The 20,136-nt window shown below is 46.7% G+C and overlaps 1 protein-coding gene across 8 annotated transcripts in view; it reads right to left on the bottom strand.

Moving 5' to 3' along the window:
* Positions 1-20,136, bottom strand: part of USP15 (ubiquitin specific peptidase 15) — an 814,317-nt gene that overhangs the window by 501,218 nt on the left and 292,963 nt on the right. For all 8 annotated transcript variants that reach the window (XM_078675644.1, XM_078675586.1, XM_078675595.1 and 5 more), the window contains 2 exons: positions 12,502-12,646; positions 11,649-11,822 (listed from right to left, as the gene is read on the bottom strand). In XM_078675644.1, coding sequence (XP_078531770.1) covers positions 11,649-11,822; positions 12,502-12,646 — 319 coding nt within the window. The remainder of the gene's footprint in view (positions 1-11,648; positions 11,823-12,501; positions 12,647-20,136) is intronic.

Raw genomic sequence — 20,136 nt, 5'->3', positions numbered from 1 at the left:
TCCTTTAATGTAGGCTGGATCCCCAAGAGCAGGCCTGTACTTTTTCTCAATTCTAGGGTTTAGGATCCTAGCACGTACAGTATCTTTAAATACTTCTGGAGCATGTTTGATGACCCCTCTAATCATAGGAAGAATTTGAACAGACCTTTGCGATTGTTCAAATGTATCTAATAAAAAATCTTTCACTGCCTCATCTGAATGCATGGTGACTTCATGGTAAATGGCAGCCCTATTCAGCAAGTGACCAAAACTAATAATATCCTCTGGGGGAGAAGGTTTTGATGGATATGACTGCGGGTTAGGAATATCTGGCACATCTTGTGGGTTTGGGCACTCCCAATCTGGATCATCAATAGGGTATGGAAAAGGCTCATCTGGGTCTACCCCTCCCCTATGCTATATTCATCATCATTTTGAGGTGTATGTAAAGAACGAGGATGAGAGTGTTCAGGCGAATTTTGAGGTGATTTGTTAGGAGGAACAGGAGATGAAGGAGAAGGAAGTATAGGAGAAGAAGGGTGCATAGGAGATGTGGCAGAGTCCTTCTTCTTGACAGGCACTGCAGGTGTAGGAGCTGTGTCTAATTCCCTCTTCCTGTGTGGTGTAGTGGATACAGCACCTGTTTTTGGGTCAATGTAGATCTTCTTTTGTAGAGGATCAGGTTGGAAAAGTTCTTCTGATTGCGGAACCTTTGCCGGTGCCGATTGTTTCGGTTCCGGGCGTGGTTGCTGCTTGTCTTTGGCCTTAGGAGTTGTTACTGTGTCCTTTGGCGTAGATTTCGGCACCGAAGGAGTTGTTTTCGGAGTCGTAGGCTGTTTTGCGGGCTTGAGCGCATCGGAATCAGGCCTTGTAGGTTTCGGTACCGAAGATGGAAGCTGGTCTCGTCGGCTTCGGACACTGGATTCATAGTTTTGTCTTTAGAAGTCAATGGTTTCGGAGTCGAGTCTTTCGGTTTTGGTGCCGAGGGAGGAAGTGGGATCGGCACGTGCGGTTTGCTCGGTAAGGAGCTACCGAAAGGCTTGAGTATTTTCTTCGGAGCCGGGCTCGATGGCGGGGCTTTCGAAGTGTCGCGACTGGGCCCCCGGAGTCGGAGTGTTGACCTTTGCCTTCGATTTGGGTGGTGGGTATGGGACCGGGGCAGTAGTACTCACGTGCTGACCCGATGGTATGGAGTCATCTGAGTCGTCTTCCTCTGATACGATTTGGAGATCGTCTGAATCTTCTTCGGGAACGAGCTGAACTTCTTTGTCAAAGATATCCACCGGTTCCGGGCCGATTTCTGCATGTCGTGTTGACGGGCCCTACGATCTCGAATGGTTTTCTTGGATCGAAAGAATGCACAGGCTGTGCAATTGAATTCGTCGTGTTCTGGCGATAAGCACAGCTTACACACCTCGTGATGGTCACTGTGTGGGAACTTTGCTCCACACTCGGGGCATCTTTTGAATGGCGTCCTTTCCATGACGTGTTGGCCTCACGGCGTGGATAGGCCCAACGGCCTGCATCGATGACCGGAATCGAGCTGATGGAGTGGAAATGATGTTTGTCGCTATCGAAAGTAGTTTGTTGATGTTTGAATAAGTTTTTACGTGCCGAAGTACTTGAAAAGTAGATTTCGAACGGAGCGGAAACGTTTCATCCGAACCCAGTGGCGGAAAAAAACAATCTAAGGATGGAGCCGATGCCCATGTGCACTATCGTCCAAGGGAGGAGTCACCTATGTCGTGACTACAAAGACTTCTTCCAAGACGACAACAACATGCAATCATCCGAGCCCAACACCAGGTGGCAATCTAATGTACAGTGTAAGATCTGAAGCTCATATGCCTCGAACACGATGTTATCGACTTATCATTAAGTACTTTTGGATTTGGAGTTGGTTTTCTGGGGTTAGAACTAGAGTTCCCCCAGTGTCAAGGATGCACTCTCAAAGCACCCCCAGCGGCACTAGGGCAGCCAGGTGCTGAGGCCCAATGTTATCCAATGGGGGGTAGGGGTCCTCCGGTTGGTGGCTGCTCAAGAGAAGGCCACCAGGTTGTGGGAGCAAAGCTTCTGGAATTAGGCTCAGGGCAAAGGGGGAACCTATCGAGCACACAAGGTGCACCCACAGTGGCACAGGGGCAGTGCATGGTGCTGTTTTGGCATTGGTGCCCTGTCATTTTCAATGGGATTCTCTGGTTGCAACAAACACTGCAGGCTCGCAGACAAAGATCTTCTGGAGGCGACCTCTGGATGGAGATATAAGTTGGGATGTTTTTTGAGATCCCGGGACACCGTCGATTGGGCTACCTATGGCCGTGGGACATTGGGTGCAGGGGTGTCTTTCGGCATCGGATTCTTACCAGCTCTGGTCGGGGGGAGGGGGAGATTCTCCAGAAAGGGGCTGCAGTCGTCGGTTGGTGACTTGAGGTATGTTAGGGATCTGCAGATCCCAGGGCAGGATCGCCGAGGAGACCTCCTTGTGTTGAACTCGGGCCGTGGGCGTCAGGTGCAGAGTGGAGCAGACTCATGGATTTGGCTTGAACCAGAGTCTGTGGGTGAGCAAATTCAGTGCTCATGGGAGACAAAGTCTGGTTTGGGATGGCAGGGCAGGTCCTTCGGGTTCTTGGGGGCTGCTGGCTGCAGGACACACCAGGATTTCACTGGAGTAGGATGAGGTCAGAACAGGCTGGTAGGGATGGGGCCAAGTCAGTAGGTGTCCTCATCTTCTTCTTCTCTCTTGTTGTCTGAGGAGGCAAGGTTCAGGGTTGCCCCTAAATACTAAATTTAGGGGCATTACAGGTAGGTACAGGTCAGGACCAAAGGGTCCCTTCCTCGGGGTGGGGACACCCCCTATTATGCCGCCATCCAGTGGAAGGAGTCACAAGCTTCAAACTGGTTGGCTGGGTCCCCCCATCTTTAAGATGGCAGGAACAGAGTTGTGCTTCACCGCGCCTCCCCTACCTGAGGGGTGGGTTTGGCAAAGGTGGGCACACCACTCCTCCTAACTTGGTTTTCCTGCCGATTTTCCCGCCCAAAGAGGGGGGCACAGCCGGTGGGGGCCAATTGCTGGGAGCAACAAATGGCTGGGGTAGCTCACAAAGGCGGCAAACCTTTGAAGCTTCCCCTTCTTGGACCCAGCCCATCCTGGTGGGAGGAGGCTTGGCACCTCATCCCAGGGTGTGCTTTGTTTCACGACCATGAGAGCGGCAGGCTCTCGACCCAGGGGTCCAGAAACATATCTGGTGGTGGCGGCTAGCAAGCAGCCACTCAGCCAGGACATTAGAGTTAGGTAGTTCTTCAGGGGGCATCTAGAAGATGCCCTCTGAGTTTATTTTTCATTAAATCCCAAACTGGCATCAGTGTGCGGTTAATGTGCTGAGAACCTTGATACCAAACTTCCCAGTTTTTAGTAAAGCCATTATGGTGCTGTGGAGTTTGTAATGACAAACTCCCAGACCAAATACTCTTTATGGCACTACTGCACTTACAATGTCTATGAATGGACTTAGACACTGTAGGGGTACAGGGCTCGTGCACCTGTACCCTCACCACTGATATAGTGCACCCAGCTACAGAGGTGGCTTACCTATGCCAGACAATGCCAGGGCAGTAGATTGTAGGCATGGCACAGGAGTGTGCCATGTCGACTCTTAACTTTGCTCTGCACCAAAACACGCAGCATACAATGGCAGTGTGTGAAGGTACAGGGCATCTAAGGGTGGTACAATAAGTGCGGCAGCCCTTAGAGGCCTTCCCTGGTCACAGTGCCCTTGGTACCTATGGTACCTTTTACAAGGGACTTGCATGTGGCCACAGAGTTGTCAATAGGGTTTTGCAACAGTACCATTTAGGGAAACAACATTGGCCCTGTCTTTCTGGTTGGTAGGGACCCAGGGCACACTCAGTCTAAGTGCATTAACATTTATCAAAAAGTGGGGGGCAACCATGCAAAAAGGGGCCCTTTTCTACACAAACCAATACAATCAACAAAAAGACGAAAAACGTACTTCCCTTGAGTAATGCTCTTTCTGGCAAAGAGTCTGTCTAACCTCACCATCCTTCCCTTTTAAATATTCCCCAGGCATCAGATTGGATCCGGAAACTTTTTCATAGTACCTCTTCGTGCTGGAAGGTGGCTCCGTGCAAGTCCGCACTGGCGCTGCTCTGCTCTGGAAATATTATGTGCGAGCCTATAAAGGTGCCACTCCTCCACACTGACGTCAGTTGCTTTCGAGACTGCCCATGCCACCAGACGTGGGCCCCAGAAGCAAATCAAGATATCAGTGTGCAGATTACAAAACGTGGGACCTCATTAAAGGATAGAACCCAACAGGGAGGATTGGTTAGGAATCTGCAGCTAAATAAGAGTCTCTACCAGAAAGAGTGTTACCGAAATGAAGTACCTTGTTCTACTGATAGAGTTTTCTAGCAACATATTCCTCACCTTTTGAATATGTACCAAAGCAGTAACTAAGGGAGGAGGGCGGTGGATGGACACAAACCATAAAGTCCAGCAGGATCAATCAAGCAAAGTGCTCTTCTCAGCTGACTTGGCAGTCCAGACAACAAATGAAGGGACACCCACAAAGCTAGCGGGCAGATGTCAAAGACAGGAAGGCTGCATGCTAAAACAGTGGTAGCAGCTTAGGCCCTAGTGGAATAGGCATGCAGTCTTTCCGGGGGCGGTGGCTGCACCACTGCGTAACAAATCTTAATGTAGAGCACGATCCACCATGAGATGAACAGTTATGCACAGCATTGCCTTTTTTCGCTCCAGCAAACCCCATAAATAGCTGATTGTCCATCCAGTTGTCTTTTGCCTTATCGATGTAGAAGCTGAGCACTCTTAGTGTTCATGTAATGGAGTCTCTCTTCCTCCTTAGAAGGGTGAGATAGAGAATAGAATGCCAGCAGAGTGATGGGTTGGCTGACGTGGAATGGAGTCACAACGTTTGAGAGAAAGGATGCCCTAGTAAGCAGAACCAGCCTATCAGGGCAGACGGTGGTGTATAGAGGATGAACACAAAGCCTGATGACCACTTACACACTGTGCTGAAGTGATGAAAACCAGAAACACAGTTTTGATGGTGAGAAGCCGTAAAGGACAACAATAAAGCAGCTCAAACGGAGTACACATATCAGATACATAAGTACAAGATTGAGGGCCCATTAAGGCATCACAAACAGGATGCAGGGAACATATGTTGCTGCCCTTTAAAAAATTGCTTCACACCAGGTGATTTAAATAAAGACAGCTATTGGGCAACTGTAAGAAGGCCGAAAGGGCCTAAAGATAACCATTAACTGTGCCCAGGACAAGGCCTTGCCAGGCAAGAGACAGCACAAATATTAAAACGTCAGACAGTTTAGCCTGGATGGGGTCAATCTGGTGATCACCGGACCAAACCACAAATGTATTTCAAAGAAAGACATCTAAAGTGTTCATCAAGGGATGCATGGCTGCCAAGATGACGTTACCCAGCTACGGCGAAAGGTCGAAGGTGTTCAGCGGTCACCGCTCAATCTCCGCATACTGGAGATTGAGAAGGCAGGGGTGCGAACTCAAACTTTCTGTGGTGACAGAAGATCCTCCCAGAGGGGCAGCCTGATCGGAGGGCAGATGCTCATGTCAACAAGTTCTGGATACCATTCTCTCCGTGCCCAGTCTGGAGTCACTAGAATGACTTGGGCCCGGTATGTCTGATCTTCTTGAGAACTTAGGGAAATACTGATATCAGAAGAAAGGCATTCAGAAGCCTGGACTTCCACTCTAAGAAGAAACTTCAACACGCAGAAATTGTGACATTGCGCATTCTCAGCAGTGGCGAATAAATCAAAACAAGGTTCTCCCCATTTGTGGAAGAGACTTCGCGCAACATCCTGGTGTAAATGCCAGTCATGCTCTGCTAAGCGTTGATCGCCGAGTTTGTCAGCCTTGGCGTTTAGTGAGCCCACCAGGTGGTTCACCACCAGGAAGATACCTTGGAGATTCCCCCATTTCCAGAGACGAAAATGCCACCTGACACAGGTCGTGACCCCCACATCGCGATGTTTGCTGCAGTACTACATGGCAGTGGTGTTATCCGTGAGCACCTGTACGAGGCTCCCTTTGATGGATGGCAGGAGGCTTTCAGTGCCATATGGATGGCCCTCTGCTCCAGAAGACTGATATGGAGCTGGGGTTCCACTGCAGACCAGAGGCCTCTGATCTCCACCTCTCCCAGTTGGCCGCCCAACCCAGAGTTGATACATCGGTCATTACTGTCCGTTTTGGGTGGGGAAATGAGAGGGGTCAGTCACTAAACCAATTGTGGTCCAGTAGCCAAAACTGCATATTTTTTGCAGTCGCCTCTAAACTCTGGACGTGGATGAAGAGGTCCCCTTGATATTGCACCCACTGGGATTTCAGATCCCACCCATAGACCACATATTCCAGCTGGCGTGCTCGACCAGCAGGATGCAATAGCTCATCAGTCTCAGAGTCTACCTCACTGAAATCCAGGACCAAGGCTGAAAGATCGGGATCATAGTCTGAATGTCCTAGAATCTCTTCAAAAGAGGAAAGGCATGAAACCAAACCATGTCCAGAATAGCTTCTGTGAAAGAGAGCATCTAAGGAGTCAGGTGTGACTTTGGCACTTTGACACTGACTGAACCCCAAAGATGACAGGAGGTTCGCTGTTGTCTGGAGGAGGTTGACAACTGCCTGGGACGAGCCCGCCTTCAACATCCAGTCATCGAGGTAGTGAGAAGGCTGGCATCCCTGATATATGAAGGTGTGCTGCCACCACCACCATACAATTTCGTGAACACTCGAGGGACGCTGGTGAGACCAAAGGGGAGCACAGTGAAGTGATAATGCTCCGCTCCCACCACAAACGGCAGGTAGTGCTAATGAGCCTGTAGGACTGGAATATGGAAATACGCATCCTGTAGGTCCAATGCCACCATCCACTCAGTCTCCAGGGTCAAGGGCAGACAAGACCTGAGCCAGGCTGAGCATTTTGAAATTCTCATTGCGGAGGAAAAAATTGAGAGGGCACAGATTTAGAATAAGCCGAAGACCTCAGATCTTTTTGGGCAACAGAAAGTAGCATGAATAACAACCACATCCTATTTCTAGTGGCGGCACCCTCCTGATAGCCTGTTTGGCAAAAAGTGCTTGCACCTCCTGCTGCAAAATGGAGAGATGGTCCTCCGCCAGTTATTGGGCAGATGCTGGAAGGTGCGGAAGGGATGAAAGAAAGGGTATGGCATAGCCTTTGAGAACAATTTGCAGGAACCACCTGTCCGATGCTATCGCTTGGCAGCTGTGAGAAAGTGCCCTCTTTCTGCATGGTTGCCCCCACTTTTTGCTGAATTGCTGATGTGCTTTGACTGAGTGTGCCCTGGGCTCCTGCTAATCAGGTACCCAGGGCCTATGTGATTTCCCTAAAACTGTATTGAAGCCTAAACCCAATTGCATCTCTGGCCACAGGTCAGCCCCAGGTAAATGGTACCACAGGCACCCAGGGCACTGTGACCAGAGAAGGCCTCTAAGGGCTGCAGCCAGGATGGGGAGGGTTCACGAAGGGGAAGCTTCAAAGGCTTGCCACCTTTGTGAGCTTCCCCAGGCTGCTTGCTGCTCTCAGCAACTGGTACCCACTGGTTCTAACCCCCACTTTGGGTAGAAGAACGAGCAGGAAAAACAAGTGAGGAAGAGAGGTGTGCCCACCTCTGCCAACTCCACCCCTCAGGTGGGGCAGGTGAGGTGAAGCACAGCTCTCAGTCCATGCCATCTTGCAGATTGGGGTACTCAGCCAACCAGAGACAGGCTCATGCCCATGCCCTCCTCCCACTGGAGGGTGGCATAATAGGGGGTGTACCCACCTGAGGGAAGGGACCCATAGGCCCCTACCATTTACCAACCTGTAACGACCCTAAATCTAGTATTTAGGAGCACCCCTGAACCATGCTTCCTCAGACAAGAAGAAACTACAAGAAGAAGGACCGAACAGCCATGCAGCAGCAAACAAGAGGAAGACACCCACTGACTTGGCTCCAGCCTTACTGGCCTGTCTCCACCTCGAACCTGCTCCTGCGAAATCCCGATGTGTCCTACAGCCAGCAACCCCGAAAACCTCAGAGGACTTGCCTGCCTTCAACCACAAAGACTTTGTCTCCCGTGAACACCAGATTGATTTATCTGTAACTCTGGCCCTGGCCGGAAACCGCAAATCCGCATCACTCTGCACCCGCTGTCCACGGCCCGAGCTCAAGTGGACAAACACCACGAGGATGTCTCCCCAGCGATTCTGACCTGAGATCTGGCGACCCCTGACCTGCCTCAAGCCTCCAGCTGACGCCTGCAGCCTAAATCCAGAACGTCCCCCCAACCGCGACCAGGAACTGGTAAAACGATCCGACCCCAAAAGGCACCCCTGCACCCAACGCCCCACGGCCTTGGGTGCCCAAACAGACAGTGCCACACTAACCCCTAACTTCCCAACTTACCTCTCAAAGTGGTGGTCACACCCAGAAGACCTTCGTCCCCAAGTCTCCTGTGCCTTTGCAAACCAGAGGTTCCCCATTGAAAACAACAGGGCGCCCAACGTTGAAACAGCACCCTGCACCCGGTCGCCCTAGTGCTGCTGAGGGTGCACATTTGGTGCCACTTTGTTTCCCCATTTGCCCTGAGCTATAGTCCAGGAGCTTTGCTCCCACAACCAAGTGGCCTGCACGTCAGCAGCCACCAACCAGAAGCCCCCTGTCCCCCATTAGATAACATTGGGCCCCAGCACTCTGCACCCGGCCGCCCTTGTGCTGCTGAGGGTATCAAAAGAGTGCATCCTTGACCCTGTGGGACCCCATAGTCTATCCCCAGAACCTCAACTCCCACTACCAAATACTTACCTTTAAACCGATTACACTATTTTCCTCCATAGGATAACATTGGACTGTTTTTCTTGGAAAAGTGTGGAGTTTGAAAACCTAAAGAAATTCTTTAAAATTGTACTAACACAACCGATTTTACTTGCCTCTTTACAGGAAATGTCCCAGAGTAGTATGCAGTTATACTACTCTGAGTAAAAAAAGTAATCTCAAAAGTAACTTACCTGTCATTCTACTCAAAAGCCCATTCAAGTCTATGTACTGTATTTACAAAGTATTGCATTTCTCTGAAACCATACTGTAAGTCAAAACAAAGTGCATGTACTATGACAAATCCAAACTGTATTACAACTGCATATTTACTGTAAAGTACTTATCACTTGCCTGTGCCAGGCTTGCTTGGTTCTAGAAAATAAAATAAGTAAAAGTATATTTGTATACAAAAACAATTGGTCTGAAGTTCAGTCTTTGAGTGTGTGAATTCATTTGCTGACTGAGTGTGTACAACAAATGCTTAACACTGTCCTCTGATACAGCCTTGCTGCACGACCACACTACCACAAATAGAGAGTAAGGTGCTATCTAACTTTACCTCTGTCTATCTTTGGGGTTCCACTGGACTCTGTGCACACTATACCTTGGTATAGTATGTACAGAGCCAGCTTCAGCAGCCCAGATAGAATCTGTGGATCCAACCTCCAAACAGTTGGCTGTGTCTTGTAAAAGGGGCTTTGCAGATGTGGCTGGGGGGGATGGGGGAATGTGGACTGAGTGCCACACTGACTTTGACTGCGGAGGCAGAGGGCAACACAGCTTCTTCTGCGAAACTGTTGGATTCCCTGTTAGGGAGGGATAGGCTGGAGGTAGGAAATGCCACTGCAGAAGCCACAAATTAGGGTTGGAAGTGTTGCTAGCAGGGCTGGGTGGAAAGGCCCAGAGGAGTAAGAAGTAGCTCTACTCTCTTTAACCACTTGGCTGCTAAGGGTGGTCGATGAGCTTCATTGACTTTCCATTGAAATCAATGGAAAGTCCATGACGAGTTACCCTTGTCATTAGCGCTGAAGGGGTTAAATCATTCAAGGGTCGAGTCAACCTTGCCCACGAATAAGCAATTCCCATTGAACGGTATGTCCAGTAGGGAGGACTGGACGTTGCCTGAGAACTCATTGGATTATACCCACGCATGGCGACGAATAATGACATTAGTGCCTATGGCCTGCACAACGCAGTTGGTGGTGTCCAAGACACTACGAATCATGAACTTGGCTGCATCACAACTGTCCTGGATGGCCTGCAAAAGAGAACAAGGCGAAGGTCCTCAGAAACACCAGTGAGGACAATTCTACAGGAGTTGTTGATTGACCGCAGAGCCAAACTAGCGGAGGAGAACAAGCATTTTCCCAAAGTCTTCACTCACTTAAGATTCCCTGTCCGGGAGAGTGGTGGGGAAATTGTTAGCATTAGTCCAGCTAGTGGTAGTTTGCATCACAAAACTCTCTGGAGAAGGGTGCTCAGAGACAAAAGCCGGTCGCCCAGGGCAGCGTATCTGACAGTTTGAGGTTAACTGGAGAGGCGATGCCTGGTTTTGCCCAGGCCCTTGGAATGGAATGTTTTTGAGGTCTCACTGAAGGGGAAGATAGGTTCGAAAGCCGTCCAACCAGACTGCAAAACATCGGTCAGCATGTTTGTTTTGACCTCCATAGTGGGAAGTTGAAGACTGAGGATTTCGGCTGCCCTAAGCATGACCATGGAATAGGAGGCAGATTCTTCTGTGGCAGGGCCAGGAGGGGAGAGGAGAGGTGTTTAGCCCACTAGCATCTTCCTCATACAAATTATCATCAAAATAGGGCTGAGCAAACTCATCATCCTGATCAAGAACGTTATTGGACTTTGTGGGAAAAAGAGAGTATAAGGAGCGCTGCCCACCTGGTGGTAAGGCAAGAGCAGAAACCTCTATCAGATTCAGTTGGGGTGTTGGTCGAATTTGGACCGGTGTCGAGTCGGAAAGGACAATTGGGGCCACCTCTTTGGGTGACGAAGTCGGCACTCACATCGATGTGTCCGGGCCTGGTTTAAGTAAGAGTGCAGAGGATGGCGTCAGTACTGAAGCACACCAGAGGAAGTAGGTAAGAAGAGCTAGAGAATGGCGCAGCCATACTCTTCAATTTGGCACAGTGTAACGGAAGGCCCTGGAACTCAGGTTCTGCAGAAACCAGCTTCAGAAAAGGGTCTGAAGTTGTTCAACGGGAACGGGACCGCTGACGCTGTCCACGTACTTCGTCAGAGACGTATGAATGGCGCGGAGTAGAGCTTTGCTTCAACTTTTATATTTCTTGTGCTTAACTAAGAGCTTTGGAGCAATGCAAAGACCAGCCTCAAGAGCAACTCCATCGAATTCCGTAGCGGAACGAGCTTTTGACTTTGAGCAATCTGGTGATTGTGTTGGTGATGTAAGATTTCACCCCACGTTCCCGGAGGGCTTTTGGGATCATCAACACTCAGTCCCAGCATGTCGTGGCCTGACCCCAGGCATCACAAGCAAATCTGTTGGGGATCATTTTGTAACAGTCCTTACAGGGCTTAAAGCCCTTTCGTCTTAGGGCATGTCATCTCTTGCTCACTTTGGAAAACGTGGAGAAATAGCTGACAAAAAGCAGGTGAGGAATCTGCAGCTTGAATTCTCTTTCTGAAATGAAAAGCACTTCTGTGAAACACATTTTACAAGTCATACATAAACAGTTTGCATGAGAGCAGAGTTCACAGATAGAAATTACATCAAAGGTCAAAAAACTAACCTTGAAAGCTTTAGGTGTTACATAGCTGTATTTTCCTGACCACATTTGTTTGATGTGCTCTGCGTATGATTTAGCTATTTCACCTCGCATTCCTAAAGGATTATCAAAGTTTAGCTCATCCTGGTATTTGTCATTGAGAAAATATTCAGTGAGAGGAGGGGTGTTGCTTAAACACTGAAGAAAGAAACAGATGTATTAATGTACAGAGCCATAGTTTCAATCAGTCCATTACTTTCACATACACATGAAGACTGTCCATTCTGTAATTCTCGGATGAAGAAATAACTAAGTCTTTCATCTTTAGGGATGCTCAGCATTGGTTAGCATGTATCTTAGAAATATTCGGTTTACAGTCAAAGGCGATCTATTGCTAATCACCACATTACATCTGTGCAATGGAATGATCATCAAACTGTGCAATCTAATGTAATGAAGTTGTGCTACAATTACATATAAGCAAGAAGGAAAGCACCACATCAATAAACTGGTGATGAGTAGACAGACTCCATCCCATGCTCGATCCAACCCCTCCCACATTATTTCCCACCACATTGCTTCACTACAATACTTTTTCACAGGACAAATGAGATCTACTGAACCCCCATCTTTGTTCAAGACTGTTTTTAAGCAAACAGAAGAAACAACAAAATTTAACCCAGTTCCTAAATAAAAGCGTGATTGTAGCAAGCGTATATGCTAGGGAAAGATTCAAGGTAACTTCATTTAATATGTATTAATCAACTGGCTTGGTTAATCCACAAACTAGGTGTAAAGCTGGGTGACAATTTATTCCTAAGAGAACACAGTAATAACAAACAACACATATGTCAACTGCACGCAGCTCTCAACATACCTGAATTGCCGAGTTCATGAAACATGTGTTTCCCAAATTACTGAGCCCACACAGACCAGGCTGCTCATTGTGCCTCCCAGGTTCCAAGTAATCATAATTCTTATAGGCAGGGTATGAAGGGAGGCTGTAGCTGGAATTTTTCACACTGCAGGAACAAGAAGAAGTGCTTACACCATTGTAGGAATATTCTTGTGGAATACAGGCAGTTATAAGGAAAAACATCTCTCAATCGATGTAATCAAATACATTCCACTAATTTGGAAGTGGCAACAGATGATTCTATGACCATAATGGAGGCGGAAATTGTGTATCCCTTTCTTTGTTTATTAATTAGCAGCTCCAACAAAACATAAAAGCAGACTCAAACTACATTTCCCAGCGAACACTGAACATTAGATAAATCAAACAACCAAATCCGTAGTGGCCAAGACAAGAACTCAAATGAGCCTACCCACTTCTATTTATTCCCTGCTCAGCGCACAAGTAAACTTTTTCTTTCGGTCATGACTTGCTAGGTTGGCTTTGTTACACTATGCAATAGTGCTAGCCAGGTACTAATGAAAGCCAAACACCTCGATTCTCTTGATAACTGAAATAATGTACTGTTCTGTTATACAGTGTTTAATATGAATTTACTTGCTTGTGCTTGATCGGCGTTCGGCTGTGCGGATCGTTGGGTAGTCACCAAGATTGTGGTGTGTGTGAGAATGGCTCAGTTCCTAATGAGTGTGTGATACTTTCTCTCTCTCTCTAGGTTTTGGAGGTACAGTGCAGGTCTAGGTCGTCTGTGCCGATGGATCCTTCTTTTTAAGTTTTGCCACTAGGAGGAATAGTCGCAGGCGCTTTAGTTAGCTGTTCAGCCGCACAAGAATAAACAGGCAAGAGTGGCGGGATGACACCTCACGGATCGAAGTGTGCCTGATATATGACCTCTGTTAGCACAGAAACCTTGAGAGTTTTTAAGTCAGCCTAGGCCGCGCTTTCACTGTCTCTTCGAGGTATGCTGTATTTAGTTTGTGGACTTCGATCCTGCCCATAGGCTTGCTATTTGCTGGTTGCATTGCCAATCTTGTACTCTTTCTTCCTATTTGTTCATGGCATGCATTTGTCATGTCTTATGTAGTGTTTATCCCTCCCTGAGAGCAGGGACCAAGTACAATCTCACTCCACTAGTTACCATCGTAGCATGTTTTGGAACTACTTTTTTTGTTAATTTTGAGATCACTGGTATTTTCAGTCGCTAGAGCTCCAACAGCCGGGAAATCTGTGCCTTTTATTATATCAGTACAGGCAGCTCTTTATGTTTCAGAGCACCTTTTATTTTATCAGCACGGTGCCCGCCGCACTTATACACTTTCAGGTGTTATGCGTGCTGGACTGCCTAATTATCCAATTAACCCCTTTGGCTCTAGAGCCTGTTGAATTTAGCTGAATGTAGCCCTCTTCTCTCAGCAGGAGGGTGCATGCTTTGAGTGTGTCACGGAATAGGCAACTGCTTCTCGGTTGCTTATCTGACCACTCACCCTTGTTTCCTTTACTAGTGAGTGAAACTTTCTGGTGGCTCAGTTGGCAAACTAATTTAATATACCCGCTTGCCCAAATCATTAAACCAGTTTATCCCATTTTTTTCTGCTTCTTTCTTCGTTTATTGCCGACATGAGATTTGTTGTCCCGCGTACCAGACAGAGATCGTTATATTTAAGATTGGGGAGGGGAATTGCGTTCCACGGTGTGGGTCCGCTCTATCCCACAATGCAATGGTTCATAAGAAAATGCAACAAGCCCCGCTGTATCGCCAATGCAATTTTGCTTCATGTAATCCAGGAGTCACCACTGCTACCCAGAAAAAGGGTGTTGTGTTATCTATGATCCTGTACTTACAGGCTCCAAAGGGATGGATTGCAAGGCTTCATTCGGTCATGAACAAAAGAAAAGCATTTTATTAAACTAGGTTTTAATTTGACAGTTTGTTACAATCACAGCTCGGGAAGGAGAAACCTGTTAGCTTATAGGTATGATGCATATTGTGTTGTGATGTTGTGCTTATGCTCCGTTATCTGTTTTTGTGTGATATTTTGTGGACCATGCTTGATGCTTGTCCGTTGTGATGCGTTTCCATTTTTGTAAAAATTGAGCTATTCTTCCCCCCACTGGTGTGGGTCTTTCTCCGTGTGGGAGTCAATTTGTGCAGTTTCCTCTTCCTCTAGAGGGTTGGCGTCGGCCCCTGCCCCTTCCTCGAAAGGGCTGTTTCGGCTGTTCCTGTCAACCTTGGTATCTAGCTTATTGGCTAGTCTGTTGTATGTTACCTTGGCCTTGTTGCTGCTGTGACAGTTGTTATCCTTGGCCCAATGTACCTATCCCTGTGGGTTTTCTGTTGCCCCTTTGCTGTGGAGCTCCCATTGCTCTCGCGGTCTCATTATCTTTTTTGATTTGTTGGAGTGATTCATCCACCTCCTTCCAAACAGTGCTTCACCTGTGAAAGGCCTGTTGATGATGGATGTCTGAACCTCTTGTTTGAAACCTGAGATTCTGAGCCAGGCATGTCTTTTAGGGTAGTGCCTGTGGACATCTGCCTGCTGGCGGTGTCTGCTACATCTAGTGCAGATTTAAGGCATGTATTTGGTATATTTCTTCCCACTTGAACAATAGATGTTGCTCTTTTCTTGTCCTTTTTGGGGAGTTTGTTAATGAGCTCCTCTATGTTGTCCCACTGTTGGTGACCATATCTTTTCAATAAGGCACTCAAATTTGCGAGCCACCACCTTGTCGCAGCTTCCTTTTCCATTTTTCTTCCCAGCATATCCATCATCTTGCTCTCTTTTTCTTGTGGTAGACCATAGTTAGATGGTGCATTAGCCCTTCTCCTGGCTGTTGTAATGATGATGGAGACAGGCACCGTGTTCCCCTGAATATAGTTGGTGTCTTTGGAGGCGGCTTTGTACTTTTCTCAACTCTCTGAATACCCCATTTACTTGCGGCTGGTCCTAAAGGCTTCCTTACCCTGGTCTAAGACGCTTGGTAGCATTGGTAAGTATTGTGTCCCCTTGTTGGATGGGGCTAATGTTTCTAGAAGGAATATAGGTCTCCCTTTTCCTCCTCGAGGGGGACCCCGAAAATGTCTGCTGCCCTCCTAACTAGTCCATTGTAGAAGGCGATATCCTCTGGCAGAGATGCCTTCGAAGAATAGCAGCATATCTCTTCTTGAAGGCTTTCGGTGTCGATGTCCTTCCAGTTGTCCTCGAAATTTTCAAAGGTTTCCTCCTCTGCAGGTGTGTCTATATATTCCTTGAGATCTTCCTCGCGAGGTTCGGGAGTTGGGTGTGATTCGAGGATATCCTCTCCTTCCCCTTCAGCGTCTTCCGCTTCTTCGGCATCGACCTTTTCCTGTTCGATGAGTGGTGCTTTTGGAATTCGAAAACCTGTTAGTGATGTGTCAAACTCTTTCTGGAGGAGCGCCGCCATCTCGGACTCGAGTTGTTTCCTTTTCTTTTCGACTTCGATTGTTCTGTTTGCTTCGGTGACCGGAGATTTTCTCTTTTTGGACGTGCCTGTCTCTTGTTTCGATGGCGGTGCGCCTGTTTTCGGGGCTTCGTGCTCGACCCACGGTTTCAGCGTCTTCTGCGATTTTCTCTCCTCAGTGACCCTTGGCAGGGTTCAGTGGGCTCCTTAGATCGTGGTTGACCCTCGATTGCCTTTTTCCTTCAGTGTCGGGCTGCTTTAGGTTGGGCCTTGTTTTCGTGGCCCTTCGGTTTGTGTGGTGCCTTACCTTATCAGTTTTCTTCCCTGTGTCTCTCGCCTTCTTGTGGGCGTGTGGTTTTTTGGAGACTCCCTCCAGAATTTCGGCATCCGAACCCTTGTGCGTCGATTCTGCTGGTACTCCCTGGTCTTCATCATCATTGGAGAAACCCAGGTCCTTAAGGGAGGTCTTCTTCGAGGTCTGAGACATTGTGGCGTAATGAGCCTCTCTCTGTTTTCGGCGAGCCCTCAGTGTATTTTGCTGGAACACCACACAGGTCTCACAGTCCTTGTCCTTCTGTTCCTTGGGCAGGCAGTGGTTGCACGTTGTGTTGGTCGTGCTGCGCGAATTTGTGGCGGCACTCGGGGCAGAATTTGAAGGGGGTATTTTCCATGGCCCCTACCTCGCCATTTGTCAACACTAGAGGTCGCCTGTTGTGTCGGTACCGGAGTTGTGTTCTTCACTCCGGTCACAGGGTCGATGATCGGTGAAGTTCACTGGAACTTTTCGACATTTTCTTCCTAGTTTCGGGGTATCCTGAAAAAACTTTGGCACTTCCCGTTCTGCTTCCAGACCCAATGGCAGAAAAAAGAATCTGACTATAGCTACCAAGCACAACGACCTCAAGGGCACCGTCTGATGTCACACAAGGGCCGAACCTGGCACCAAATGGTGGTAGACAACGCCCAAAACAAGAGAAAAACACACTAAAAAAAAACCAAGAACAATTCCGGACCTAACCACTAGATGGCAGAATAATGCACAGCATGTGAATCCAGAAAAGGATTCATGCTGCAAAACTATAGATGGGTTGGGAACGTAGCCATGAGAAGACACACAAATCTTACAGGGAGCAGTGTTTTCCCCAAGGTTAAGTGAAAGAAACAATTGATAGGCTTCAGGAACCCATTGCAAGACTAGGCCTCCAAACCATAAGCAGGGCTGCTGGTGAGTCAAGGAGTGACCAAATAAGCCATGGTGTGAAGAACTGGATTGTGCACTAGCAAAAATAGAGCAGTCACACATGCATGCTGGTGAGCATAGGGGTGAGCAAATAAGCCATGGTGTGAAGCACTGGATTGTGAGCACCAACCAAAAGAGAGCAGTCACACTTTCACATCACCCTAGAGTAGAAAGTTCAGGCTAACATGGCACGAATGGACCACGAGGAGAATACAAGTTTCAAGTAAGCAGCTCACCTTGCATGATTTCAACCCCTCCCCTCTTTTAGGGGGTTACAATGCAGTCTTTCAGTGGTAATAATTTCAAATGTCTCTTTTCAGTAAGCATGGGATTAAGAGCCTGTTTAATGACTTATGTGAATATGAGCCCTCCACATTTTGATTAATTTGATAGACCGTTAAGTAATTAATTATAATTATCACCAACCTGGATTGCTGCAGGTGTTTCTGACTACTGAACTAGAGCAGCAGATGTGCACTTTATCAGCAATCCTTTACCATTATAACAGAAGTGCAGACATCGATCTGTGAAAGAAATGGCTATGTAGCATCATACCTGAAACTTGTTGACCATATATCCATGGGTGCTGAGCCCCTTGAATTTCTTTTCATATATTGCGTAGTTGTTCATAAGAAAAACAAAAGAAAAATGGAACAGCACACACAACACGAGGTACAACAAACATGTACCTTTCAATGGGCAGACAATGCTCAGGATTTTACTGTGGCTATTTCTCTGCTAACCTTTCTATAAACATTTCTGTACCTTTTGTTGAAAACAAAAAAAAAACAAATAACATCTTTTGTGAGTTTATGGGCTGATTCATGCATATGAAGTAACATAACAATGTTGATAACAAAACAATTGCCATAGTCTGTGTTGTGATGTGGTGTAGGTGCATGGAGGCCATTAACTCCCCTATGAAGAATAGATAGGTGGGATATCAATTAAATATGTATGGATTTTTTAATCCAATAAGGGTAACGTTAAAAGTCTATGTTCCATTAATTAAAAATTATTCATTTTCCTGGATTCTTCTTTACTTAAATGTATACCGTGGCTTTAAGGGGTTATGTGGCTCATTTCGCTCCCGTTCTATTGAAGGTTTTTAAATTGTGGAACTTCACTGTGCCTTTATGCCGAAAGATAGGCAGGGACATGAAGAGTCAGGCAGAATAAATTGGACTTCAGGACAAAGAGATATAAAGAACATGATCATTCTAAATTAAAGAGCAACATACAATTAGCACCTGAGAGCCTGACAATGAGCCGTATATATATTAAGATTTCCTTATAAGCACCACATTAGAAAAAGGATAAAGCAGAAAAGACTGACGTTGTAGACCCTAGACTCAAGGCATTGAATCCTGCATGGCAGGAACAGAAACTGAAATGGCTGCAGTGGGAACTAGAGCCTCCAAATAAGGAGCAATGCAGAACTGAGAAAACCACAATCAAAACCTCAGCCAAGACTCAGTTTTCCTACAGTTGTGAATTAATGTGATCGGTGATGAAACGTGTTAAACATTTTCACTAAGGAATTAAACTGACATGAACTGTCAACAACATCAAAATAAAATAAACTTTGAGGCTGCTTTAAAAGGAGAAACAATAAAGTGGGAACAGCTCCGAGGACACTGTAAAGTCTTAAATCCTGAATGATCTGGAAGGATATTTACATGTCCAGTTCTCTAAAAATAGTTGAAGTATAAAAAAGAAGGGCATTTAGTTTTCCCTGACCTAACCCCAGGAAAATATCCAAAAAGAAGTATGCCACTGAATATTTTTTTTAAAAAGTAACCCCTGTCCCCACCGATTCATGCACATGGAACCGAGTCAAGCCGATAGTGGTACTAGAGAAGAAAAACTATGTTTTCACACAGCTTACTGCAGCTAAGAACTTCCTGGACAAAGCTTGATAATGAATAGGAACTGCTTGAGCCAACGGTTAAAATTACTGACTCAATGAACCAGCGCAGGTGAAAGCTTGCCTACACATCTTCTGACATGTCATTAGTCTCTCTACCCACACTCCTTGCTGTTATTCACCAGTACAGTGATTAGTAATCAGGTGATCGTTTCTCTCAGCAATAGCTGTTCCGCCATCGGTCTCATAATGTTCAACTCCCTTTCATAAACGATGAGAGAAATAGTTTTTTGAGTCAGATGTTGATGTTTGGCACTACACTGCCTACTTGATTTGAGCTCCAACGTTCTTTCTTCTGCAAACTGTTAAATATGTAGGATTTTAAGGACATCTTCAGGTAAACTCTCAGTGAATGGACTTGCTCTGGGGGTTGGAACTATGCTCAATACGTTTGACACTATGGAATAAAAGTAATTAAATATCATGATCCACACATTTAAATGGCCACCTGATTTCACAACAGACTAACAAGTACGTTTTCAAGACACCTTTGACTATGTAGTTACAGACTGCCTATGTTTGCCTAATGCCTGCCAGTGTCATGATGATCCCTTTCCAAAAACAGAGAGTCAGAAGCCTGCTTCAGTCATAGTACTGCAAATGGCTTCTGGCACACAGATCCATTAGGCCAGTAACAACATAGTGTGTGATAGTGTTTCAGAAAGAAAAAGACTCCTAGAGTATCAATTTTGTAGCAGATCTTCCTCATACTACTTCAACAGTAACAACTGACTAAAGCAGAGTTTCCAGTCATAATTTTCTTCAGCTTATCCGCAGATGGCCCTAGACATGACAGCCTATGCAGATCCCTGCAGCAATCTTATAATGAATATAAATGGCATTCAAAAATGTTTTCGGTCTGGAAATTGCAAAACAAAGTAATTGCAGTAGATGAAAGTTTTAGGTTTCTTATGTAACCATAGATGTCTATGAGAAGATAAAGCAGAAAAATGTGACTGGCTAGCAATGTTCCAGTAAAAAGAGTTACTTGTACATTAGGACTGGAGGT

The sequence above is a fragment of the Lissotriton helveticus genome, chromosome 1_1 (assembly GCF_964261635.1).
Source record: "Lissotriton helveticus chromosome 1_1, aLisHel1.1, whole genome shotgun sequence".
NCBI classification, from domain to species: Eukaryota; Metazoa; Chordata; class Amphibia; order Caudata; family Salamandridae; genus Lissotriton; species Lissotriton helveticus.
The sequence above is the reverse complement of the archived record's forward strand: the minus strand, read 5'-3'. Positions and strand labels throughout refer to the sequence as shown.